General features: G+C 48.6%; 3 protein-coding genes across 11 annotated transcripts in view; 2 read left to right on the top strand and 1 right to left on the bottom strand.

Moving 5' to 3' along the window:
• The first annotated feature begins 292 nt into the window (after positions 1-292).
• Positions 293-4616, top strand: vipas39 (VPS33B interacting protein, apical-basolateral polarity regulator, spe-39 homolog). Of its 4 annotated transcripts, none has more exons than XM_057016797.1 (19): positions 293-403; positions 774-854; positions 996-1098; positions 1176-1295; positions 1376-1426; positions 1496-1560; positions 1641-1697; positions 1762-1854; positions 1936-1969; positions 2040-2142; positions 2222-2249; positions 2325-2398; positions 2475-2550; positions 2660-2776; positions 3626-3667; positions 3741-3917; positions 3991-4080; positions 4186-4290; positions 4365-4616. In XM_057016797.1, exons 1-19 carry the CDS (start codon positions 308-310, stop codon positions 4383-4385), a joined length of 1533 nt encoding a protein of 510 aa, XP_056872777.1. In that variant the 5' UTR covers positions 293-307; the 3' UTR covers positions 4386-4616. The 4 variants fall into 4 exon arrangements, with proteins under 4 accessions (XP_056872777.1, XP_056872778.1, XP_056872779.1 ...); XM_057016798.1 differs by lacking the exon at positions 293-403 and adding an exon at positions 408-486; XM_057016799.1 differs by lacking the exon at positions 293-403 and adding an exon at positions 410-560.
• Positions 4617-5652: 1036 nt separating this feature from the next.
• Positions 5653-22030, bottom strand: cdc42bpb (CDC42 binding protein kinase beta (DMPK-like)). 6 transcript variants are annotated; one of them, XM_057016780.1, is made up of 39 exons: positions 21295-22030; positions 19864-19955; positions 18927-19010; positions 18755-18850; positions 18484-18632; positions 18117-18210; positions 17833-18033; positions 17352-17600; positions 17051-17276; positions 16869-16976; positions 16374-16507; positions 16055-16297; positions 15863-15973; positions 15540-15784; positions 15355-15460; positions 14826-14950; positions 14651-14756; positions 13825-13973; positions 13652-13749; positions 13377-13456; positions 13143-13187; positions 12177-12251; positions 12037-12108; positions 10945-11050; positions 10514-10650; positions 10299-10438; positions 10142-10223; positions 9845-10061; positions 9665-9727; positions 9354-9595; positions 8919-9273; positions 8344-8441; positions 8184-8268; positions 7997-8114; positions 7626-7743; positions 7297-7527; positions 6697-6775; positions 6447-6508; positions 5653-6369 (listed from the first exon to the last, which is right to left on the bottom strand). In XM_057016780.1, the coding sequence occupies exons 1-39, from the start codon at positions 21461-21463 to the stop codon at positions 6256-6258; spliced, it is 5304 nt and encodes a 1767-aa protein (XP_056872760.1). In that variant the 5' UTR covers positions 21464-22030; the 3' UTR covers positions 5653-6255. The 6 variants fall into 6 exon arrangements, with proteins under 6 accessions (XP_056872760.1, XP_056872759.1, XP_056872761.1 ...); XM_057016779.1 differs by having other exon boundaries at positions 6667-6775; positions 21295-22029; XM_057016781.1 differs by lacking the exon at positions 13143-13187 and having other exon boundaries at positions 6667-6775; positions 21295-22029.
• A 1859-nt stretch (positions 22031-23889) lies between these two features.
• The window catches only part of LOC130516011 (photoreceptor outer segment membrane glycoprotein 2-like), a 3315-nt gene continuing 1947 nt past the window's right edge, over positions 23890-25257 (top strand). Inside the window, exon 1 of the mRNA XM_057016739.1 lies at positions 23890-25074. Within this exon, the coding sequence (XP_056872719.1) occupies positions 24494-25074 (581 nt within the window). The 5' untranslated portion in view covers positions 23890-24493. The remainder of the gene's footprint in view (positions 25075-25257) is intronic.

Raw genomic sequence — 25257 nt, 5'->3', positions numbered from 1 at the left:
TACAGCAGAGTAAAGTCTTCTTCAATTGAAACCCAAAACCATCCTGCAAATGAGGGTAGGGTTACAACTTCCCCATAAGATCTTCAAAATAAAACGCCCATCTCTGTCTTTCCCTGCTCTTCCCTCTTATTTTACTTTTATTTGAATTATGTTGTCACTTTGATGCATTTAAACTTCAGATTATATGACATTTATACGCTTTTATTTAAACTTGTGACATCACATCAAGTTAAGATTCAAGATAAATTATTTAAAAATAATAATTAGTTTATAAGTCTGTCATGTATTTGAACGAGTGTCGCTACTTATGAAGCCTCGTCTATCGGCTGTTCACTACAATTCCCATCAGTCACCGCACGAGATACAGTTTCCGTCTAAAACAGGAAATGAGCAGCCGCTCAAGGTAAAGACAACAGCTGATTGATTTACGGGCTTGTGTCTTTATATCGGATGCATTATTTTAAGTTGAGATATGTGATTAATAAGGTTATTTATCCATTTATTGATTACAGCGTTATTTTCAGTTCCAAAGGTGGACGTATCCGCTAACTCGCATGCCGGTTCGCTTCCTGTTTATGTAACTCTGCTTAAAAATGCATGTAAAAACAGAAATCTCTCTTCTTAGTATCTTTTGTGACACTACAAACGAACTGTCGATGTAATGTACTGATAATTGTACATACAGTTATACTATTAATGATAACACTAATGATAACATAGAAGAAACTGAGCACTTTCCCCCGACATTCTTGATAAAGTTGTTTTGTGTTCAGACGATGAAGAGTAACACAGATGATGAAGAGTTCTGGACCAGGTCCAGGTTGGGAGCTTTCGACTTTGGTCCTGAAGATGAGGTAAGCAGGGCCAAGCAGGTTTAGGTGTTTATCTGTTATACATCGTAGTCTGAGTAGAAGAAAATGAGTGAAGTGAAGAACAACAAACACAAGGTCGCAAAATTCCATTGCAGGAACCACGTTGACTTTATCTGTTGTCAGGTTAAAGAGTCGAGGCAGGCCGTAAACCAGATCAGCCACATGGTGGAGCTCAATAATGACGATGATATGCAGAAATTCAGCTGGAGTGGGGACCCTGTGGGCAGTAAGACGTTCCTCCTGAATATCTCTGGAGAATCTGCGACAGGCTGCATAGTTCACGCTCTCCACCTGTCTCCTCAGGTATCTCTTGGTCCGTCAGAGAAACAGAACTATCCAGTCAGAGCACAGAGAAAGGTGTCGCTGATACTCCAAGCATCATTAAGAGTAACTCGGGATACTCTCTGACCTCCCTTTTCAAAGGTGAGACAGGATCAGGTCACGTGACCCACAAACACTCGGGTGTAGGTCATATGACTGATGTCGAATCTGCTACTCTGCAGGAAAAGCTAAAGGAGGACTTCCTGAGAAGAACTTCCTGTCCTTCAGCGATGGTGAGTTTAAACTCTGAATGAAGACGTGGGTGAAGACATTAAAATTCACAGTCTGTGTTTGGGTTTTAGTATTGGACGACTCACCTGCTAGACTTCATACTGCAGAAATCCGAAATCCCAAATTTGAGTACAAGGTAACAACAAGCCCGTTAGCGGTCCTGTGATAACCTGTTAGCTGGTCATGTGGTCACCCTTGTGTGGGCTGTGATCTCAGGACTTCACCAGTGACTGGTCTCCTGAGGAAAGTAGCAGAAGACTGCAGCAAGGAAAGGTGACTATCTGTGTGACTGCAGGATATCTTCAGCAGCAGCACTCACCCCCCCACCTTTTCTCAGGCCGTGCCTCTGGAGAAGTTTCGATCTCTACGGGACAAACTGTCGCTCCTGGACTCTGCCATCAGCACCAACGATGGAAACGTCATCACAGCCGTAACTTTAGTTATGATCTGACAGACAATCCGACGTTATTCCTGATGTCGCATGAAGCAGAATCTCTTTTCCCTCCACCAGGTTCTGATTCACCTGAAGAGAACGCTGAGTAGAGGTGAGGTCAGAGGACAGAGCAGGTCCAGGAACTGTTGGCCAATGTTCACCCTCTGCATCTCCCTGCTTAGAGGTTCTGTTCCGGGAGCTGGCGTCCAGGCCGACGGCTCTGAGACACTTCATCCAGTATCTAAACGAGACCGGAGAACAGAAGGTCCTGCTGCAGCTGCTGGGGTCTGTGTCGGTACCACCTGAACCCATGTCGCCTGCCCACCCTTTCTGATCTCTCCTCTCTTCTTCTGCTCCTCCTCAGAGCTCTGGGACGCACAGAGGAGGCAGCGGTACGTCACTATTGGTAACCCGGAGTTCTGTGTCCGCGTTTAAATGACGGTTCCTGTTTGTTTCCATGGAGTCAGCTGTTACAGTATAAAGAACACCTTAGCATCACTGATGACAACAAGAGGCGGGACTTCCTGAAGAGCTGCCTCAGGTGAAGGGCCCAGTCAGACCACCTTTGTCCAGTTATTGACTCCAGATGCTAAAGAAAAATGGGGTTTTGTTTCCAGGCTTCCGTTTTCTGCAGAAGATTCCGCTCACGTTGAGGATCATTTCACTCTCCTGGAGCGGCAGATCATGATCCAGGTCTGGTTTTATTATCCTTTCCTTCACCGATGTTCTTCCCAGGAATGTCCTCCAGTTTACTCTTACATAAATTCTCAACTGCAGTTTAATCCCAGTTCACTGTTGCTAGGCAACTGATCGGCAGGCTGAGTGTGGAGGAAAACTTCCAAAAAGAGCTTCAGTTCTCAACATGCCACTGATCGCAACACTGGCCTACTGTTGCTTCAACCATTATAGCAAGCCTGAGGTTAGTCTGGGTTAGTCTGAGTTAGTCTGGGGTCAGTCTGAGTTAATCTTTGTTAGTCTGGGGTCAGTCTGAGTTAATCTTTGTTAGTCTGGGGTCAGTCTGAGTTAATCTTTGTTAGTCTGGGGTCAGTCTGAGTAAATCTCTGTTAGTCTGGGGTCAGTCTGAGTAAATCTCTGTTAGTCTGGGGTCAGTCTGAGTTAATCTTTGTTAGTCTGGGGTCAGTCTGAGTCAATCTTTGTTAGTCTGGGGTCAGTCTGAGTTAGTCTGAGTTAGTCTGAGTTAGTCTGGGGTCAGTTTGAGTTAATCTTTGTGAGTCTGGGGTCAGTCTGAGTCAATCTTTGTTAGTCTGGGGTCAGTCTGAGTAAATCTTTGTTAGTCTGGGGTCAGTCTGAGTAAATCTTTGTTAGTCTGGGGTCAGTCTGAGTCAATCTTTGTTAGTCTGGGGTCAGTTTGAGTAAATCTTTGTTAGTCTGGGGTCAGTCTGAGTTAATCTTTGTTAGTCTGGGGTCAGTCTGAGTCAGTCTTTGTTAGTCTGGGGTCAGTCTGAGTTAATCTTTGTTAGTCTGGGGTCAGTCTGAGTTAGTCTGAGTTAGTCTGGGGTCAGTCTGAGTAAATCTTTGTTAGTCTGGGGTCAGTCTGAGTAAATCTTTGTTAGTCTGGGGTCAGTCTGAGTTAGTCTGGGGTCAGTCTGAGTAAATCTTTGTTAGTCTGGGGTCAGTCCGAGTCAGTCTTTGTTAGTCTGGGGTCAGTCTGAGTCAGTCTTTGTTAGTCTGGGGTCAGTCTGAGTCAGTCTTTGTTAGTCTGGGGTCAGTCTGGTGTTTGATTCACCTGTCTCTTTGTCTCTGTCAGGGGAACTTCAGCAGTCCGTTGAACATCCGTCAGACTTTCAAGGTGAGCGCTGATGTTTATGTTATTAACATGTTACCATGTTCATGTGTTCACCTCACTGACCTGCGTACCTCAGATCACAGAGAAACAATACTTTATGACCGCCTTGGCTGCTCGGGCTGAAATGAAGGCGTGGCCAGACGTAGATGCTCTGTTCACCAGCAGGAAGTGGCTCGGCCTTACCCGGAAGAAACCGCCACTTAGTTTTCAACGAGTCGTTGACATCCTGCAGAAAAACTCTGCCCCCACACAGGTGAAATGGGAGGAGCCTGTAACTGTTCAACCAATGACAAGAGAGAACAAGAACTGTACTGTTTGATTGATAGGTGCTGCAGGACTACGTGGCGATGGTGGAAGATGCAGAGTTGAGGATCAGTTTGGCACAGAAGCATAATTGTCATGACATCGTCATTAATGTGAGCCTTTAAAACATGCGCTTTGACTGAAGTAAAACGTATTCAGCCAATCAGAACTGTGCACAGGACTTGTGGACATGACTGACAGTCCTCTTGGTCAATCAGATGTACCGGGACCAAAAGGACCGCCAGCAAATGATAAGATACCGGGGAAAGGTGGGGAGAGGCTCAGCAGAGGAGAGGAAGATCGATGAGTTGTTGAACAACATGGTGAGATGGAGAGGGTCAGCTTCATCATCGCCTTCATCATTTGACCCAACTGAACTTTGTTTCTCCTATTTCAGCAAATCAGGTGGAAGAACTGATCAGATGGAAGAACTGAACTCCATTCTCAGACTTTTATTGTGAAGGAAACGGGCAGCTTACAGAACCAGGGCATCTGTGTAACCATGACAACAGCTGCATACTGTCAAATCAGATTTTTGTTTCCCCGACCACAGAGGGATGTCTGTCTTGACTCCACCCATAGAGCAGGGTGGTGGAGCTGTTATTGTTGTGTCTCTGAAAATCTAAAAATAAAAACCGTGAGAACATCAGTTGTTGGTGGAGCGTCACACACTAGAGAAGTGGGTGATGAGGTGGAGGGCGCTGCAGTGACACCTGGGACTGGGTCAATGGTGACAGAGGGCAGCAGGGAGGTTTCACCATCTTTGGCTCCATCAGCTCAGAAGGCAGCCGACAACCAACAACCACCAAACGACTCCCCCTGCTGCTGCCTCCTCATCGGGTTCTGGTTATTGCATTCTGCTTTGGTTCCACATCAAATCCTTTATGCAAAAACCTGCACTCAACACCTGCCCCCACTTCATTCCCCACCCACACAATAACAACGCAAGCACTTGTCCTTGGCAAGGTTTTGTCCAAAATTCAAATGGTCTTTACACGTCTCCTGACCTACGAGGTCCTCAGAGGCTCCATCATATCTGGAGGAGCTCCCAGCCCCAGATCCTGCCAGTAGAGCGCTCTGCTCTCAGTGTGCTGGTCTACTGCTGCTTCCAGAACCTTTAACAGTATTAATGGGAGCCCAGCCCCCTTTAGCTATCAGGCCCCCTGCTGTTGAACCAGCTCCCTGTCCAGGTACGGGAGGATGATGAAAACCTTCCTCTGTGGGACAGTTGACACTCAGTTGTTCTGTAGCTACAGTTGTTATGCTGGCTAAGCTAATGCCAATAGATAGAACAGGAGCAGCTAACCTTTAGCGTCATCTTAGCTATGATGCTATAGGCTGCTGGAGTAGAGAAACATGATCAGTGGACTCATTTCATGTATCCGTCCTCTTCATTATTGTTTTGTCTATAGAAGACATTTTAAAACAAGTCTGTTCAAAACCCGAGAGGAACTTCAGACCTAGGGGATGACTCTCACTCTCACACTCTCTCACACTCTCTCACACTCACTCTCACACTCACTCTCACTCTCACACTCACTCCTCTCACTCACACTCACACTCACTCTCACACTCACACTCACACTCACACTCACACTCACACTCACACTCACACTCACACTCACACTCACTCTCACTCTCATCTCACTCTCACTCTCTCACAACCACACACACACACACACACGTTCTCTTAAGATTCTTTTATTGAGTTTGATTGCTAACATGTTTATAATCTTACAAAGATTCTTTAACTGGTGATTCTGGAAGAAACAAAGCAGTAGTGTTCAGGTGTGCCCCACCATCACCTGACCCGTGACATCACAGGGCAGCGATGGGGCAGGTGGGGGTGCAACAGGAAAGATCATCACTGACACAAAAAATTAAAAGATTATTTTCCCCTACAGCATGATAATGTGCAACTTAACTTTAAAATCATCTCATACAGTGTTTTTTTTTTTTTTTTTTTTTTTTTAAATCAGAGTGAGACATCCTGTCTGCCAGGAAGTTAGCCAAGGTTGTTAGCTCAGAAGCTAACAACCTTGAAAGCTTAAAAGAAAGTTATCTATTAGAGGAGGAGGTGGTGGTGACTGGTCCCATGGGGCCAATCAAACTAAAGGTCAAAACACAGCAGCCAACAGCATGAGTGGGTTAAAAAATGGGGCGGAGCTTCCCAGAAAGTAAAATCCATAAAAGCAGAAGTCAACTCATACTGGTCCCACCAGAAGAAAGTCAAGCGGTATTTAAAGTCCGATTAGTTCTTCTCCTCTCAGGTACGGGGGGGGGTGGTCTCAGGGCTCCATGTCCATGCTGTCCAGGGTCAGCTGGCTGCGGTGGGGCGAGTTGGGGCTGGGAGGGCTGGAGCTGTTGGAGGGGGTTGAATGTTTGGTGGAGTCCGAGTCCGGCTGGGTGTGAGACAACGGGAGGGGGTTAACCAAGTGAAAACAGAGGATGGTTCTGTGTGTGTGTGTGTGTGTGTTACCTCTCGGTCCAGGTCTTGATCTAGATCTAAGATACTGCGTGATGAAGCTCCTCCTCCAAAATCTGAAGGAATAAAAGCATTGACAACAGAGTTCGGCGTCTCGTAGTACTGAAGGACAGGATGGTACTACGACTTTATTATACAGTACTGTAAAATAAAGTTACCTGTAGCAAAGTTAAAGCATAATCAGACAGGAAGTGATGCATTCATAGGCATGTACCTGAGGCTGTGCGTGTGATGTGCGTCTTACTCCTCTGTTGCCGAGAGATACTGGAGAGTGGGCGGGGCCTGTCCTTCCCTGAGTCGTCCTGAGAGGAAGGCATCACACTCTGTTGGCGAATACACATAGTTTTACCGTCAGTTGCATGTTTTCACTGACTCGCGGAACAACTACATCTCCCAGAATGCTTTGAGACAGCTGGACAGGACGTTGAGGACTACAAATGACAATGACATGATGGGATTGTGCAGGAAAACGTGAGTGGACAGAATGACAGGAAGTGAGACGAGTACTTTTCACGTCCCGATTCCACCGACCTAAGATGGCGACCTGAGGTCTGACCTGCTATCCCACCAGCACAGGCTCCGCCTCCGTGGTCAGACAAAAACATTTATATGAATTTTTTTTAAATTTCTGTTCACATATTTGACCTTGTTTTTAATCCATTCTCTTAAAAATAAAATGTCAATCAAAATCAAATTTCTTCATCTGATTATCACTAAACACGGACGCATTTAAAGACATTTTGTTATCTGCCATCAGTCAAGGATCTGGACAGTGAATGCAACATCAAGGGCTGGGAAGAGGAGGGTGAGGAGGGTGAGGAGGGTGAGAGACAAGCTGGCCTACCCTTCCAACAGAGGAGGTGGAGGGAGAAGAGGAGGAGGAGGAAGGCTGCAAGAGGCTCTGCTGGGAGGAGGAGCAAGAGGAGGCGTCTTTCTGTAAGAAGACGCCGGCGGAGGCGGAGGTCATGTGATAAACATGCTCAAAGTTGGAGGGGGAGGAGATGAGGGTGTGGCGGCAGGAAGAAGAAGAGGGGGAGGGAGACAAGGCAGGGGAGAGGGAAGTGACATCACCAACCTGAACAGCAGGAGGAGGAGGAGGTGACACAGACAGGAAGAGAAGAGTCAGTGTGATGAAGAGTCAGTGTGAGAACGTTCCAGCAGAAGAGAACTCACCAGAGGGAGGTCCATCAGCACCTGCATCCCATCACCTGGACCCATGTGAGCCACATGGTTGAAGTTGGTGGGGTTAGAGATCATCTTTGACCTGAGCTCAGGGTCCCGGAGCATCTCCCTACACACACACACACACACACACACGTTTAGCTTCTGCTTCCTGACAGGATGTTTAATGTTATTTCTGGGTGGTTCTTGGTTGTTGAGGTCAGAAGAACTTCAGTCTAACTGGACCTGTTGCACCTTGTCTGAAGACTTTTCACCTCCCTGAAGTCTGAAGACCTTCTACAGGGTGGGAGGTGACACTTCTTCAGAGAAAACAGTGTCCTGACTGAAACTCTGGGCTTTGCTGAGTTGTTTCTCTGCATCACCTTCTCTGCTGGAGTCGCTCTTCCTCTGGAACTTTGAAGAGGAACTTCCTCTTACTGCGAGTTCGAACCATCAGCTTTCTGCTGTGGTCTGTTTTGTCTGGGATGGTGAGCTCTCCCTCTGAGAACAGAGGGCGGAGTCAGACAGTTGAGGTTCAGAGGTACGTGAGAGTCCAGGTGTGACAGTTACCTGATGAACTGTTGCTGAAGTAGATGAGACGAGAAGGTTCTGAACTCAGTAGGTTTAAGGTCCCTTCAACGTTGAGAGGTCGGATCTGAGGACACATGGAGATGTGACGACGTGTAAAGTGTGATTGGCTGCTGGTGGAGCAGCGTCACTGCTGGGTTACCTTGCAGAGGGAGGTGGTTTGAACCCAGTCTGTGGTGTGAATGTCAAAAACATCAATTCCATACTCGCTGTAGACGGTCAGGTGTGACGCGTTAGAACCTACAGAGAGTTTTCCTCAGTCAAAATGAACCAACTCATCAGTACTGTTGACATCAAACACCAAGCCCATCTTCACCTGGGCTGACCCTCCCCCCTCTACCCGAGCTGACCTTCCCCCCTCTACCCGAGCTGACCTTCCCCTCTCTACCGAGCTGACCTTCCCCTCTCTACCCGAGCTGACCCTCCCCCCTCTACCCGAGCTGACCCTCCCCCCTCTACCCGAGCTGACCCTCCCCTCTCTACCCGAGCTGACCCTCCCCTCTCTACCCGAGCTGACCTTCCCCTCTACCCGAGCTGACCTCCCCTCTCTACCGAGCTGACCTTCCCCTCTACCCGAGCTGACCCTCCACTCTCTACCCGAGCTGACCCTCCCCTCTCTACCCGAGCTGACCCTCCCCTCTCTACCCGAGCTGACCTTCACCTGTCCAGCCCAGTTGTTGGTGTCTATGTAGACCCTGTTGAGTTAGGATGACCTACTGATTGCAACCGGTGTGGAGGGCCACATCAGCTCCTGGGTTCTGGACCGTTTTCCCTGCAAGTCCACATAGATTCCAAGCTGGCTGAAGCAGAGCAGCAGCTCTGTAGATCCCACCTCCACAGCGTGTAAGGCACTCAGGGGCTGCTGGGCCAGGAATGCCAGAGAGGGGTCACCAGGACTCACCAAACTGACGGGGGATGTCTCCCCCTGCAGGGCCAGAAGAGCGAATCCTGAAGGGTAACCCAGACAGAGCCGCTCTCTCACTATACCCAACCACTGCACCGTTCCTGGAGCCTGCACCTCCCAGAGCTTCTTATAGTTGGGCTTCGATCGAGTGATCTCATAACACTGAACCTAGAAACCAGAAAGAGAGGATTAAATCAGAACCAGAACCTTTCAGCACAATTTCAGAACTTAGAGTGAAGTTTCAGCACCTGGCGTTTAACGGCAGCTATCAGACAGGCAGGGCCTCCAGGGCGGAGCAACCCTGTGGTCAGAGCCTGGCAGCCTTTGGTCTCTGCCATCTTTACATCAAAGGTGGACTCAGCACCTTCTAGAGCCTCCCAGGGAATAAGATGGACATGACGATTTCGACCACAGAGCAGGGCAATGACCTTTTCTTTTGGGATCAAATCAATCTGACATGTCTTCTTGCTGTCGGACGCTCGTACGATCACTGGAGTGACAGAATGAAGTGAGTAGTCCCCTAATGAATGTCGCATAATTATGTCCATCCGTGTCTCACCGTCTCTGGTGACCTCCACAACAAAAAGTCCGTCTTCTGTCCCCAAAGCGATTCTTTCTCGATCTGCCAAAACGGAACACAACATTTAATATCTGCTGCCAGAACCGCAGAGCCACACAGAGGTTCCTGGAACCTTTGGACCGAATCTGAAGCACCAACATCAGTAACAGAGGACAGTACCGAGAATGGCGGCCGACAGGGTGGACTTGATGATAGGAAGGGAGGCATCATAAGCTTCATGGAGGACATGGACCTGACGGCTCTTCAGCAGGTTCTTGGTCAGGATGCTCTGAAGACCTTCCAGAATTCTGACCCACTTCCTCTTCTCTGCTTCACTTTCAGCCAGCACCAGAAGGGATACAGGGGACAGCGCTGAAATCAGCTGAGACGACGTTATCTGATAATGGAGAGCAGCTGTCAGGAAACACTCAGGTCAAGAGAACAGGCTGAACCGACAGCTCACAGGCTCTCATCTACCTTAAAAATGCAGGGGACATCCTTGGTGGTGGCGTGGATGACATCTGATACCAGGACAGAGCTGACAGAAAAGGCCTCATCTCTGGAACACAGACACAACTCAGATGGATCACAGAACCTCACGGCTCTTCAGCGTCTCCTCGTGCTAATCACTCACCTCAGATCCAGCACCAGACTCGCAGCCACACCTGGTTGAGTGGACTTTCCTTCAGGAACATCGTAGAGAAAGAGTTTACAGTCAGAGATCATGGCGAAGACTCGTTGCCAGCCCTTCTTCACGCCGCTGGGCTTGGGGATCTGACAGAAGCCAGAAACGTTACTGACTGATGCAAACCCGCCGTCTCTACTGCACTATAGGACTTCAGCGCTCACCCTGACATAACCTTTGTAGGCGGTGCCAATGCCTCTCTGAACATCGATGCCCTGCGGCCTCTTGGCTTGCTCTGGAGGGATTGGACAGACACACGGGGCGTGGTCTTTGCAGGAAACATGGCAGATGAAGGAGCACACTAGAGAGAGAAACAGAACAGAATCATCTCGGACCTGGCCACCATGGTTGCTCAAGCAGCCCCACCCACATCCATATGAGCTGACCAGCCCCACCCACATCCATATGACCTGACCAGCCCCACCCACATCCATATGACCTGACCAGCCCCACCCACATCCATATGAGCTGACCAGCCCCACCTACATCCATACGACCTGACCAGCCCCACCCACATCCATACGACCTGACCAGCCCCACCTACATCCATATGACCTGACCAGCCCCACCAACACTAATGTTGTGGAATGTGTACCTTCACAGGCGTATCCCTGCCTGGTGAGCCCGACCATCAGGGAGGTGCAGTGTGTGCACTGAGTAGGGCTGGAGAACATCTTGATGCTCAGCTGATGAGCTCTGGGCTGTAGATGAATCACTTACATGATTAACACGTGTGTTTTTGGACATGAAAATAACAGCAGTAAGTGGAAACAGCTTGGATTTCTAGGAAAGCAGCTTGATATCAGGAATATCATCAGATATAATCAGAGAGTTCCTTAAGATCAAACATTTAGCATCTAAATATTGGGTTATAACAGACTTCCTGAGGACTGCTTCTGGGCTGGTATTCCAGCCCAGGACCTCTGGGACACGCTTCCTCTTGATTGCCTGGTTCTGCCTGAGCAACGATGCTTTTGATTGTGCCGCTGGATTAAGGTCTGGGGATTAACTCTGGAACCATGATGCTGCTGGTTCCTGGTGTGTGCTTTTCACTGCAGGAGTTTCTGGTAAATACTGAGGGCAGGAACTTTACAGGAACCATGCCTCTCACTTCGTCTTTTCGGTGGTCAGGTTGGACGCCTCAGCAACGTCACGGCTCGTGATCACCGTGTAATCCACACGTCTCAGCCGTGGCGTCAACCGGGCGTCAACAAAGCAAAGTTAATAAAGAAAACGAGGAAGGAGCTCAAGATGGATGAGCAGAGGCGTGATATTCTCAGAGGAGATGATGTCCTACAGCTCCCTGAAGTGTCCTTAAACAGAGTTTTGCCCACTTATTTATTACGATCTGTCGTTTGATCCAGCAGTTTCTTTCTGGTTTTGGTTGCCTTTCAAAAATGTTGATTTTATCTGAGCAGCCATAAGGTACAATTCTATTTCTTCTCTTAGCCGCACGATCGCTTTGCTGCCTTCGGCCACCTGTGTTTCACAGTGTGAATGATCTCTGAACTCTTATTTTGAAGTTACAGCAGCGAGCTTCAGCACACCAGAAGTGTCGGGGCTCCTCCTCTTCTAGGATACCTACACGTTCATTGTTTGACCAACAGAAATTTCGTTTCTTCCACAAACAGACTGTGGGTGACACACAGAATGACAGACAGGGAACTTCTGGCTACAGCTGACGTACCTTTGGTGATGTGAGACTGGTGCTCTGGGATGTGGGGGGCGGGGTTGCTGGGACCATTGCTACTTTACCGTCCTGATGACGACAAACATGTGTCAAAGATTCAGTTTGCAGTTTTGATGCACAGATGACGATTAACTGACCTCGTGTTTGGAGGAGGTGGAGTGCGAGGAGGGCGTGGTCTCAGATTTCTGTTGGGTGGCATCTACGTCTGTGTGCTGCGGGTCAGACGAATGGTAATGTTAATTTGGCTCGTTTTCAGAAACTCTGAGGCTGATGTGTGATGACAAACATGACAGCAGGAGAGCAGATCTTTTCTCCTGGATACCAAAACTGCTGAGAGGAAGAACAAACCCGTGCTGCATTCAAGTCATGTGGGAAAAACCTGTTCATGAATTGTTCAGTTATTCATGGTCCACAGTGGAACAACACATATAAAAACATGACTGAAGAATGATCTCATGCTGCTACGCAGGTGAAATGTGACCGTGACAGACGTTACAGACAGATGTTTACTGAAGTTCTGCTGTCAACCGTTCTGAACCGGATCACGGCTGACAGCTCTCTAATGTTAGTGCGACTATGCTGGGCTGAGCCAAGCCAATCAGAACACAGATACACGCACACACCCTCAGCAGTCGGCTAATTGGCTCAAGGGCTTACAGTTCATGTTTACAAGTCATTTGTTCCTGATTCAGTTAAAAGTGCAGCGATCAGAAGAACATGTCGTCAGAGTGGATTCATTCCGTTTGTCGGAAGTTTCCGTATGCCTGTATCTGCCCAACCTGTGACCCAACAAATACATAAATTTCCGTCCAGGGATGGACAACCCACTCCTATGAGGGCCAAAATCAGGGGATCAGGGTTCGCCATCCCTGGTCTGGACCGTCAGAGAGAGGTATACATTCAATTCAATAGTTGTTGTCCCGCTAACTGTGATAAATTGTTAATCTGAAATGAGTGGGACTAACGACCGGATTACTTTAATTGTAGTTAATCACGTGACTGCTGTTATTTGCACTGCCTGGCTAAGCTAAAATTTCCCCCTCATTCTGAAGTGAGGATGGTTGGGTAAGAGGATTGTGGGTAATTGGGACGGAGGAACTTACGTCTTCCCAGCTAGCAAGCAGTGAAGAGGCGGAGCAAAGTGACGCCTCGATGATGCAGAGAGAAACAAACAAACAACTTCAGACACTCAAGGATGCACCTGGGTGACATCATCCGCATCACTTGACCATCTTCACTCTGACAGCTGTCATAGAGCTAAAATGTTGGACGGTAGCAAACCTAAAGGTGTGACTAGACTCAGACTGCACAAGTCTACAGAGGCACTGGTGACTCACTCTGAAGGTGAGGTCAGGAGCCAGAGGAGACGTGTTGAAATAATCAAAGATGGAGTCTTGGAAGTCTGGAAGCTTCAAACCTGCGGAGACACCAAACATCAGCAGGGCAACAGCTGGACCTCTGGATTATTATCACTCCTATTTATTAAATAACTGATGTCAAAGATCTTCAACATTCACCTATTCCACAGATGGTTGCAAGCAGAAGGGAAATGATTTGAAATAATTCAATGAAATGAACAAATTCAACATCTCAAAGGTCCCGGTGGTGTCACCTTTATCAGAGCGAGATCGGCTCTCCTCCATCTCTTTCTTTAGTGTGTCCACATGCTCCTCCATCTCTCTGATGCTCTCCTCCAAGTCCTTTATCTTACTGGAGACAGACACACAGATGTTGGTGAGGAGGGTGAGACAGAGACAGGTGAAGGCAGCAGATGTAACCTCTGACCTCTCCAGGTTGATGTTAGCAGCTTTAACTCGACGCAGTTCTTCCTGAACTATCTGCTTGGCTCTGATCTCAGCTTCCAGAGCCGACTGAAGCTCCAGCCGGGCCGACATGTCCAACTTCTGACTGCGACGCACCTTCCACAGGGGGTCCTGCAGCAACGTGAGACAGGTGTTCAAGTCCCGCCCACATCTGTTCAGTGACGACGCTGTGGCGTCAGCCTGTTTAACATTTTTATATTTCTGACTAAGAAAAAACACCTTTGACAACTAGTCATTTCTATTGATTCAGCTCTTATTGACAGCATCTGTTGTCAGGAGTGTAGCTGTTTTACACAAACCCACAACAAGTAACTGTAGCAGGAAAAACTTTGTCTAACTGGAAGAAACCTGGAGCAGGACCAGGCTCATATGGGGACCCTGCTCATGATGGCCAGATGGGTAAAGGAGGAGGAGGAGCAGAGATAGAGCAGGAGAGGAGGACAGGAAGAGGAGAGAATCATACAGAGGTCAGCAGAAGTCTGGGCCCCTGGTTCAGAAGGTGGAAGATGGAACAACCTCCAAAGGGCAGAAAGTTAAACCTGAAACAATCTTTTCAAAATTTTAAGCAATACCAGTGTGTCATTTTTGAGGTCTCCTAACTTTGGCCACGGTGTCAGAGCTGCATTAACCTGTTAGCATCACGGCCTGGTTACAGTCACTATTAGAAAGGTTAACTGATGCTAATCAATACTTTATAGATAGCCACAATTCTCTAGTATGTCCCAACAATCAGCAGCCATGGGCAAGCTGTGTGTGTGTGTGTGTATACGTGTGTGTGAGTGTCATACCAGAGGTCTGGTTCCCAGACTGGAATTTCGAAGTGTTTCCAGCTCTTCTGTCATCTTGGTGGCCAAAGCCTGGAGGTACCCTCTGGCATCTTTCTCATCACTCACCCTGAACACACATGTGTGATCACCACTACTGGTCAACACGTCAGTACCAGGTTCACACAGCTGGACTCACCACTGGATGATCTCTGCGATCTGGGCCTCCCAATGAGCAACACTCTCCTTTTTGGATGACAAGTCCTGAAAATCATCCTCCAGCTGACGGTTCTGAGCCGTCAGGTTGTCCACAAACGAGCAGAGCTGAGAAGAAGCAGAAGACTGAGCATGAACACAGACAGAGGTGATTACGGTTACACCAGCTCAGATCAATTCAGCTTAATTTGGAGGGAGAGGGAGAGAGAGAAAGAGGTAGAGAGATGCAACCATGAGCCAAGAAGCCTGATTTTGTCTTGGAACCATCAAGTGTTTATGATTAAAAAGGTTCCAATCTCTTGTTTTAGAGAGAAATACATCTAATTTTAAAATGATGGAAGTTGACAGGATGTCCATTGTCTGAAGGTCTCATTAAGGTGACGAAGACCATGAGAACGTAACCAACTGGAACCCTTCATGAGTTCAACAACAGTTTGGCTCAAGGGCTACAGTCATGTGACCTCTGGGTCCATGTGAGCTCGGATAGGTCTGTCTCCCACAGTTGAGGTCACCTTATCATTTTCAGCCGTCAGTTTGCGGTTTTCTTCTGTCAGCAGGTTTTTCTCTCGTTCATGCTTCTCTTTCAGAGCTGTGACAGCTTCATCCATCTCCGTCTGTCTGCAGGACAAAAAGAAAAGAGCTGGTTGAGGACTCACTGCTCCTGATTGGGGACTAGTTTCTCTTTCCCCGGCCTCACCTGTCCCTCTTGGCCTTGTCCAGCTTGTCTCGTAGCTGCAGCAGCGCCTTGTTAGCAGTAAGCTGCGCCCCCTCAGACTCCTGCAGGTCTTTCCGGAGGTTCTTGATCTCAGAGGACAGGGCTGAGTCCCTTCTCAGCAGCTCCTCTTCATAGAACAGGATCTTCTTATCAAGCTCCGCCTTCACCCGTGACAGTTCCTGCTGGGACTCTGCCGCCCCCACTGGTGCACCCCTGCCCTGCTGAGACTGAAGGCAGAACACAATCAGGCCCTGCTGGTTACCGAGCATGTGCACCAAAGAGGACCAATGACAAGTGTCTGAGACCTTCAGACTCTTCACTTCTGTCTCCAGCTGTTTGGAGTAAACCTCACTGTGCTCCCGCAGCTTCCTCTCCTTCGATGCTTCGGCCTTCGCATCATCCAGCTGAGCTTCCAGCTAATGGGTAAAGCATAAATGGTACATGACTTTTTGGGTAGGTCAGGTTTCTGACCGCAATTTGGACCAGGACTTGCTTACCTCCTTGCGAATCTTCTCAGTCTTGCGGATCTCCTGTCTCATGGTGTCCAGTTTCTGCAGCAGTGCATCCATCTCCTCCTCTTTGTCCCTCAGTTGACGGGAGAGTCGCTGCTTGGAGGAGCGCAGATCGGCCATTCTCTCCGACAGCTCGGAGAACTCCTGCACAGCCAGCTTCCTCTGAGAATGTGCCTCCTTCAGCTCCTTGGACTGACTCCGGAGGCGCTCCAGAGAGTCAGACAACTGCTGCTCACACAGGACAAGACCTTCACTGCACAACAAATACTAATTGGCACGACGACTCACGTTGCCGGGGAACTACCTTGTGGACGTCGTCCTTCTCCTGTCTCAGCATCTTGACCTGCTTCTCCAGCATCTTCAATTTGGAGGCGGAGCTTTCGTAGTCCTGTTGGAGCATCACCGCCTCTTCCAGCTGATGTTCCAGCCTATCAGAGTCTGCCACATCACAGGAGTTTATTTCATCGAACCCCGATGACAAGTACTGTCCAACTATTGAGCTAGTAGTATTCAAGTACTGCTGCAGTACTTTTACTAGTGCAATGGGCCTGACTGTTACCTATGGTACTTTATGGTCACATATACATACCATCAGTGGGAACAGGTCAGGTGGGACAGATCAGAAGACAGGTCAATAGGGAGAAGTTACTAACCTGTCATTGGACAGGTTAGTGGGGACAGATCAAGGGGAACAGCTTTGATGTCCCTTTTGTTCTGGATCTCTACCCACTAGCTGTCCCTCCCTTCTATAAGAAGGGTCTCACATATCTAGAACATCTGCGGCTCTCTCTAGTCTAACCTGCCAGCTTTTTTTTCAGCCGTTCAATTTCTTCATTAAGCTTCTTGATCTCTTTGTCTCGGGTCAGAGTTCCTCCTCGAGTCGGGGCCTGCAGGGCCTGGGTGGATTCTGCAAAGCCAGAGATCAGAGGTCAGTATTCAAGCACTTGAATCCTCTTTCAGAATCACACTGGATCTGCTAACCCTGCAACTTCCGGTTCAGCTCCTGCTTTTCCTGCTCCAGCCGGCGGATCCTCCTCTCAAAGGCTTCCACCTCCTGTCCTCCTCCACCCTCCAGCTGCCGCAGCCCAGACTCCACTTGGCCGATGGAGCCTTTGTCAGCAAAGCAACTATTGGTTGTGAAGGTGAAGCCAACAAAGGGCAGATGCTGACCAGTGAAACCAGTGTGAGACATGGGAGGGCTGATTTCCTGCATAGAAACACTCAGACTCAGAAAGGGAGGGAAAACCTGGCTGGACTATGAAAACTGGATCTCTGTCCCCACCGGGTTTTTCAGGACATCGTCATCTACATCAAAGTTGGATGTGTCAGTGGGCGAGGACACTTCTGGGATGTATGGAGCCTCGGCAGACCGGATGTTGTCCCAGGCTATCCCGCCAAAGAATGGATGACTTTTAAAGTCAGAGATCCCATTCAGACCGAGTCGACATTCCCGGGAGCAGATCAGGCGCTGAATCAAATCTTTGGCATCCTCCGACACATCGGTCACATGTGAGGGGAACTGGAAACGCTCCTGAAAGACACCACAAAAGAAGAAGCACAGCTATAAGAACAGAGGAAAAAACAGACCGAAAAATCGTGAAACATTCAGACTCAGAAAACAGGAACTGGGACAGGAGGCTGGAGACCACAGGCCAGGAAACATCTCAGGAGGCCCGTTTCATCAGCTCAGATGGTTCCCTTAGCGTTCAAACCCAGATAAGACGACATTTTGACGCCACATACTAGGCAACCTGCTCACTCACCTCATGGTTCATTATCTTTCCATACGTCTCCACCAATGACTCGGCGTAGAACGGCGTCTCTCCATACAGCATCTCATACAAGCACACCCCCAGAGACCACCAGTCGCACTCCGGCCCATAGCGGCCCATCCCGTCCTCCATAGCCTGCAGGATCTCTGGGGAGATGTAGTCCGGAGTTCCCACCGCCACGGAGGACTGGACCTGCAGGGAGGTCACATGGTCAGTGCTGCACATGCCCGTGCAGGTATTCACACACCGTGTACGTTGGCGACACCTCGACTCACCGTTCCGTCTTCCATCATGCGCAGACACGACCCAAAGTCAGCCAGACGGATGTGACCATTAACGTCCAGCAGGACGTTGTCAGGTTTAATGTCTCTGCAGGTAACACAACGTCAACATCAACGAGGTACAAACACAACAGCTCAAACACATCAACACAAACACAACACAAGATATTCAATCATCTATCCATCCACCATCATCCATCATTCATCCATCTATCATCATCATCATCATCATGGGATTGTCCATCTTTCTCCTCTGTACTGGTTTATACTGGTCTGTGCTAATGAAATCTTCCTACTGGGATGAAATCAGGCTGATCCCAACCTCCATGTTTCAAACCAGTAGACCAAGTGGGCCTGGTACCTGTGGATGTAGTGCTGCTGGTGAATGGAGTGAATGGCCAGCACCATCTCAGCCACGTAGAACTTAGCCATGTCTTCAGGGAGACGATCCTCAAACTTACTGAGTAGAGTCAGCAGGTCTCCACCTACGTAGTAATCCATCACCAGATACTGCAGCACAGAGAGCAGCCAATCAGTGAGCAGAGCACCTGCTAATACTGGACCACCCTGTAGTCCTGCAGCACCTCCAGCACCACGCCAAGTGGCAGCAGCATTAGAAAAAAAGCTCTCACCAAGAAGTTCTCATCCTGGAAGGCGTAATGGAGCGTCGTGATCCACTGACTGTCTCCTCTGACGAGGACGTCTCGCTCCTCTCTGAAACACGCCGTCTGCACGAGAGATTTTTGTACAGGTAACATGTGAACCAACCGGTGTCATCAACACACTCAGTGAAAGAGAACTGACCTCCGCTCTCTTCAACATCTCCCACTTATTGAGAATCTTCATGGCATAAACTCTTTCTGTGTGCTTCATCTTCACCACGGCAACCTGGGGAGGGGGTGAGAGACATTAACAGAGAGAGAGAGAGAGCATCAGATACACGCCTACCTCACCTGCTTGGGGTCACATGACCACAACATGTTGTGTGATTTATGGCATAGCTGAGCATTTGTGAGGGTCAGCTTCCATACAGGTGAGGTTCTTACAAACACGTGCACATTCACTGATATCGCAAGAGCACTCAGCTCTGCCTCTAGTGGTCAGTGGAAATATTTCAGCTAAAAATCTACTCAAGTTTGAATTTTCCCAACCAGCTGTGAGATTATTGGATAAAAAACAAGGAAAATGTGATGAAGATCAGTGAAGGATCAACTCTGGTTGGATGTCCTGAAGCACATGTCACTCATTAACCTGTATCTTTCAAAGCCGACTGTAGTGAAGGCTGGTGGAGCTGGTCTGATAACAGGAGGCAAAAGTTCATAGCAGCAGTAAATTCAAGCAGAAACACAGCAGATCAACAACAGGCACTTCACAGAAGGTGACCACGATGTTGTGATGTAGAAAAGAGGAATAGAGCTGCTGCATCTAACCAGCATCACTCATGGCTTCATCATTCTATGTTTAATTTGGGATTATTAGCTTCTGATCATCATATTCGTATCAGCTTAAACAGCACACCTGTGTTGTTAAGCTAAATTTGGCCAAAACAGGAGGACGAAAAGGAGTAAGAACAGGAGGAGTAGGAAGAGGAGGGACTGGAGGAGGAAAAGGAGGAAGGATAGGAGGGACAGAGGGAGGAAGGATAGGAGGGACAGGAGGAGGAAGAGAAGGAGGAAGGGCCGAAAGAGGAGGAATGTAGAAATGAATCAGTGAAAAACAGGGAGAAAACAGGACACCTCACCTCTCCAAAAGCTCCTCGTCCTATCACCTTCAGCATCTCGAAATCGTCTCTGTGCAGCCTCATGTCCTTCACGGTGGTGGTGAAGGGTTTGACTGAGAACACACAAGCACAAGACACTCATTTCAATGCAACTTTATTTCTAAGCCACAGAGACAATGACAGGTGGAAGCCTTAAGCAGGGCCCGGCTCACAGACAGAAGAGGAGGTGTAGCACGTAGCAGCGTCGCTAAGATAATGCTGCTCCAGTTCTAACCGGAGATGTGGAAGAACCTCAGTGGCCACGGGCGGAGCAGGTGTTTTTATTATTGCCATTAATACTGATGATAGTAAGAAATGTTTGTATAGAATCTTTCATATAATACAGAATTACATATATTTATTTGAAGCACATGTACCAGCAGTGATGCCACTGAAGCCTCCTTGGAAGCACATCGCCACCTAGTGTGCGAGTGTGTCGCACCGTTTTCAGGCAGGACAGAACTGCTAGGGTGTGTCTTCTAATCAGTGCCTTCCAATTAGGATGGGAAATACGTGCCAACTAACCTAAAAACTCCAATCGTGGTCTGAACAGGGACAGAAGGTTCCCAGTGTGGAACATCAGCAGCAGACTCAGAAGTCCTTCAGAGCGGGACGGGATCAGGTGCTGATGAATGCCGGGTCATTCACAGAAACGGATCCATCAATTCACACAGTTCTGGATTACAACTCTGATTCCATCAGTTTTATTGTCCCTCGCTCACTTAAAATGAAGCTAATTTCTCCCTTTATCAGCTGAAGGTGGACTCGGTCCCTCAGTTCCAGCTGTTTCTGGAACTTACCTGCAAACATTACCTATTCAGGGAAGTGTTGTCTCTATGGCAACAGCAGATTCTTCATATAAATTTGGGCCAACCAAACCTCAGCATGGGAGAATTATCAATACCTTTATAAACCTGAGCATCGCAAAAGCTCACTGGGTTCCAGTGAGAATCCAGCTTCTGGACTATAAAAGTGGATCATTTTATTAATAGAAAAGTGGCACAAGAGAAAGTAGATCAGAAGTGAAAAGTGGGCTGTCCTGACCTGAATGCAGCATCAACACATCAGTGGTCAATACCCCCAAAGATCAGCACATTTTAAAGCATGCTGGAAGCAGGAACACCTGCTCAGGAGGGCCAAAGGGGGCCACGCCCCCAAACCAAGCCGGAAACGGTCAAGGACAACAAAATTCCCGGGATTATGTCAGAAACTTCAAACAATTAAAGGAATTTTCAGGTTCGACCTTGAGCAGTTTCCTGTGGTCCCCCAAGGGCCAAGGTAAGGCAATGTCCCCAAACTGATGCCTGGGCCCTCCCCTCCACAAAGATGCCCCAGAGAGCCTCGAACGTCCAGTGGGACTCCTACAGGAGCTATGCGTGAAAGGAGCACCGGGGCAGTGTTGGAGACTCTTACCCCACTCCAGGAAGTCCGCAACGTGCTTCTCCCTCTTCAGGGGGGACTGGGAGCACTCGGTGAAGAGGCAGAGCAGCAGGTCGAGCAGCGCCTCCACGCTCAGACATCCGGCCTCCTTCTGCTCCAGCAGCAGCTCCTCCAACCGCTTCAGACGGACCTGAGCCGACATCCTGGCTGTGGGGAAGTCAGCCACCGGCCCCGCTCACAAGCACACACAGCAACAGTCCGGGAATAAGACGGCGCCCAGGCTCCGCTTCCGGGCAAGTCCTGCCGAGCTCAGCCTGCTAACTACGCAGCTAGCGCGTTAGCTCCGGGGAACATTCCCGACATTTTAAGCGAGCTGAGCTTCCCTGTTTGTTCCCGGCTACAGTTGCTTCGTCGCCTCGCCTTTCAGCCAGCAGCCCACGTCTGTCTGTCCTCCGCATCGGTTTTTAATCCCGCTAAATCTGGACTTTCCTCTCAGAAGTCGGGATGTTGGTCAGCCCGTCGAGTCTAAGCGGCTGCCCGCTCCTGCTCCATGTCCTCAGCGCGGCCCTTCCGGCCGGTAACACGTCTGGGAGCTCCGCTCCAGATTCGACTCCAACAACAATGACCGCGGTCACCGACAGCGCAGCCGCCGGAGAACGACTGCGGGATTTTCGGTGGTTTTAATCTGCCTACCGGTGTGGCGACTCTCCGGGAATATGGCTGAATCCAGAACGGACACTTCAGGGCAAGGCGACGACAATGACGTATACTTCCTCCCCCTGACATCTTCACAATAAAGCAATCAGCAAAACCCCAATTTGTCTGCCTGCGCTGGGAATAAAACGGTTGTTTTCGTGATGAAGGGATTTTCGGCACTGCGTTCAGGTCTTTTATTGGTAGCTTTAGGATGCAACTTCTTACCAATATGAGCAAACCTAAAAATCCTCGATGTCCGGGCCACTAGGTGCTCCATTTAAATGCGGCATAACAGCATGATGGAGGTGTGGCACAGGTTGAAGACAATGACTGGCTGAAGCTTGAGGCAAGGTGCTACCATGGAGGGTGCAGTGAACCCACTTAACAGGTTGGATGAGCTGACTTTCATCTCTCTTACACACATCCTCTCCTGCTCATTCCCTCCCCACACACTTTTACAGAAGCGTGGTGTGTGTGGAGAACTGAGGAAGCTTCATCCCAGCAGATCCAGGCCTAGTTTCCCCCTGACTTCTGAAGGCCTGTGCATTGGCTTTTGGAGACCCTTTACAGCATTTCTTAAACCTCAGTTCTGGGGGCTGGTATTGTGTAAGGAGACTAGGACCCTACATCACAACTATTGTGGTCCGTATCAGTGTTGCACAGGAGGACAGGAAAAAGGAAACCAAACTTTATTCTGTAGTGCGACTCCAACCACCTCTACCTCAACAGCACCAAGCTTTAGGAGATGGTGGCGGAAGTCAGAGGGCCTAGGCCCCACTAGGAGACTGTTCGCATCAAGGGTGTTAACGTGGAGTGGGTGCAGGCCTACAGATACCTGGAAGTGCAGCTGGATGAGAAACTGAACAGCCAAAACAGGCAGAGGAGCCGGTTCATGGGCTGCTGCACTGAGTGACTCAGGTCGTGTGATTCCTGCTTACATAGCAGAAACATAGTGGAAACTCAGGCACTTTAAACTCACTTATGATAGTATTTTTTATTGCATGCTTTTTAAATTGATAGGTTTTTATTCTAAATAGTCTGGAAGTTTTAAATTTTCCACTGTATGAATAAAAATATCTGTTCTAAATAAATGTGTCTATATATAAATTAAGATGAAATGACAGCAGCTGGTTAATATATTCATACATTTCGTTATTAAGACAAAGAAATTCAAAATTGACTGACGAATCGCTCAGAAAAACGTGACTTTTTCTTTTTGCTCTTTTATTTTGGAGGCTGAAACCTTATTTCCGGATAGCGGTCTTGTGTGATCTTGGCTGACTTGATGCTGCTGTCTGTCACTCCCTGAGGAGCAGGGAGGCCCCGCCCTCTCACACCGGAAAAGCTGCGGAGTCGTGACGTAACGTCGTGATGGACAGGACTCGGGAGCGACTGGTTCCGCCTTTATGTCCGCTAGTTTAGAGAATATTAATAAGAGCCACTGCAAAAGTGTCCAGTAAAACGTTTTTTCACGTCCCGTATCACTGTCATTTATTCATCTGTGTCTTAGGGCAAAATGAAAGTTTGATAGTCTGTTAATTAGTTGATAATTGAGGGGATAATAACTAATCAACATTAATTAAAACATAACATCCGAAATGGTTCAAGCCTTTATTCAGAGGTTGTGTAGCTGCCATAAATATAACGAAAAAACATAACAAAACGTAAAAATATATGCATACAGACACACACGCACATACACACACACGCATGTACACAGACACACATGCACACACACCCACCTATGTGCTTGTACACCTCCTCCCGCTCCAGGACTGGCAGGTCCAGATGGAACCTGAGCTGTAGTTCCTCTGTTGGTTGTAATGGACTTGGTGTCAATAAAGTTATTTTGAAGAGTTTCAACTGCAGTCAGTCAACGTACAATCTGCTTACAGCCAATCAGCTGTAAGCAGATTAGATCCAGGAAGCAGCAGCTGTCAGAAAACTCAGTTTTTATTTGGTCCTGAAAAGTCAAGCAGCACTCAGCTGCTGGTGCATTATGGGAAATCAGTGATACAGGGACGCATGGACGGACAGATATCCTTATTTGTCCTCAGCTGCAGAGCTAAAAGACAGTGTGAAGGTTGAGAGGAAGAGCGTGCGGTCTGACTGATCCAGTGGATGGAGACGCTGCTACTGGACCATCTGGGGATCTCAAAGGTCACCCGCTGGAAGCCGGGGACGGACCAACCACTTCCTGGTGGATCCATGATTTTTTTCATCTTTCGTGCTCCATAGACATCTTGTCCAGCTCGCGTGTGCTAGAGTCCACAGAGCGACAGCCTAAAATATCTCCCTAAGCTTCTTATGAAGCTTTTGAACAGAGGCCAGATCCTGAAAGTTCGACCTCAGAGCTCTGGACTTGCAGGCTGCTGCTGCCGTCTGCTGAAAGGATGATTTACTGGACCTGGACATTTAAAGGTGGCTCGGACGTGGCTCCACTGTGAAGAACGCCTGCGGTACCTGGTGGCCGGTAGCGCTGCCACGGTTTTTGGCCATGTTTTTGGTCGTTTGGACGTGACAAAGATCATCTGACATGACAGTAGGTAAAGTGACTTTTACAAAGGTGGAGAGAGAGAAGCTCGCTGAGGTCCTCTGGCTGCTCAACTGGGTTTCTGTACTGACAGGAGCGATGCTTCTGGGGCTTGGTGTGTTCCTCAAGGTGGAGATACAGAAGTGGCAGGAAGTTATGTCAGAGCAGGGGATCCTTTATGTGCCACACATGCTGATCACCACAGGCCTGGTCGCCTGCTGCATCAACTTCTTAGGAGCAAAGATCTGCCTTGATTGTACTGACACCAATAAGTTCCTGCGCTGGAAGCTTGTCATGATGCCATACATCATCTGCACCTTCTTCTTCACCTCCTGTGTCCTGGTGGGGGCGCTCTTGTGCTACAGCATCCGCAGTCATCTGGAGGAGTCGTTGCTCCTGGGACTGTGGAACGCCATGCGCTACTACAAGGACACGGACACACCAGGCCGCTGTTACCTGAAGAGAACTCTGGACATGCTGCAGATCCAGTTTGAGTGCTGTGGGAACACTGGGTACCAGGACTGGTTCCAGGTCCAGTGGATCAGCAAACGCTACCTGGACATGAGCAGCAGCGCAGTGCTGGAGTAAGTGATCCATTCAGCAGCAACCATGAGTCACTCAGCCGTACTTATCTATGGCACCAGAAGAACCAGTCAGTCATCCTGACTCTGGAGGGTCATCTCTGGAGCCTCTAGGTTGTCTGGTGTGACCTTTGACCTTGATATATCTCCTGTATCAATCAATCAATCAATCAATCTTTATTGAAA

The sequence above is a fragment of the Takifugu flavidus genome, chromosome 19 (genome assembly GCF_003711565.1).
Source record: "Takifugu flavidus isolate HTHZ2018 chromosome 19, ASM371156v2, whole genome shotgun sequence".
Classification (NCBI taxonomy): Eukaryota; Metazoa; Chordata; class Actinopteri; order Tetraodontiformes; family Tetraodontidae; genus Takifugu; species Takifugu flavidus.
This window is presented reverse-complemented; position numbering and strand designations above follow the sequence as displayed.

Bases quoted from the DNA above. Each gene is read 5' to 3' on its own strand.
- vipas39 (XM_057016797.1), top strand. From the start codon at position 308: ATGAAGCCTCGTCTATCGGCTGTTCACTACAATTCCCATCAGTCACCG. The intron at 1,855-1,935 runs GTAACTTTAGTT...TCCCTCCACCAG, and splicing joins ATGGAAACGTCATCACAGCC to GTTCTGATTCACCTGAAGAG. The intron at 2,399-2,474 runs GTGAAGGGCCCA...TTTTGTTTCCAG, and splicing joins TTCCTGAAGAGCTGCCTCAG to GCTTCCGTTTTCTGCAGAAG.
- cdc42bpb (XM_057016779.1), bottom strand. From the start codon at position 21,463: ATGTCGGCTCAGGTCCGTCTGAAGCGGTTGGAGGAGCTGCTGCTGGAG. The intron at 18,851-18,926 runs GTCAGTTCTCTT...TCTCTCGTGCAG, and splicing joins AGATGTTGAAGAGAGCGGAG to ACGGCGTGTTTCAGAGAGGA. The intron at 15,461-15,539 runs GTGAGGCCGGGG...TTTGTCCTGCAG, and splicing joins GACAAGGCCAAGAGGGACAG to ACAGACGGAGATGGATGAAG.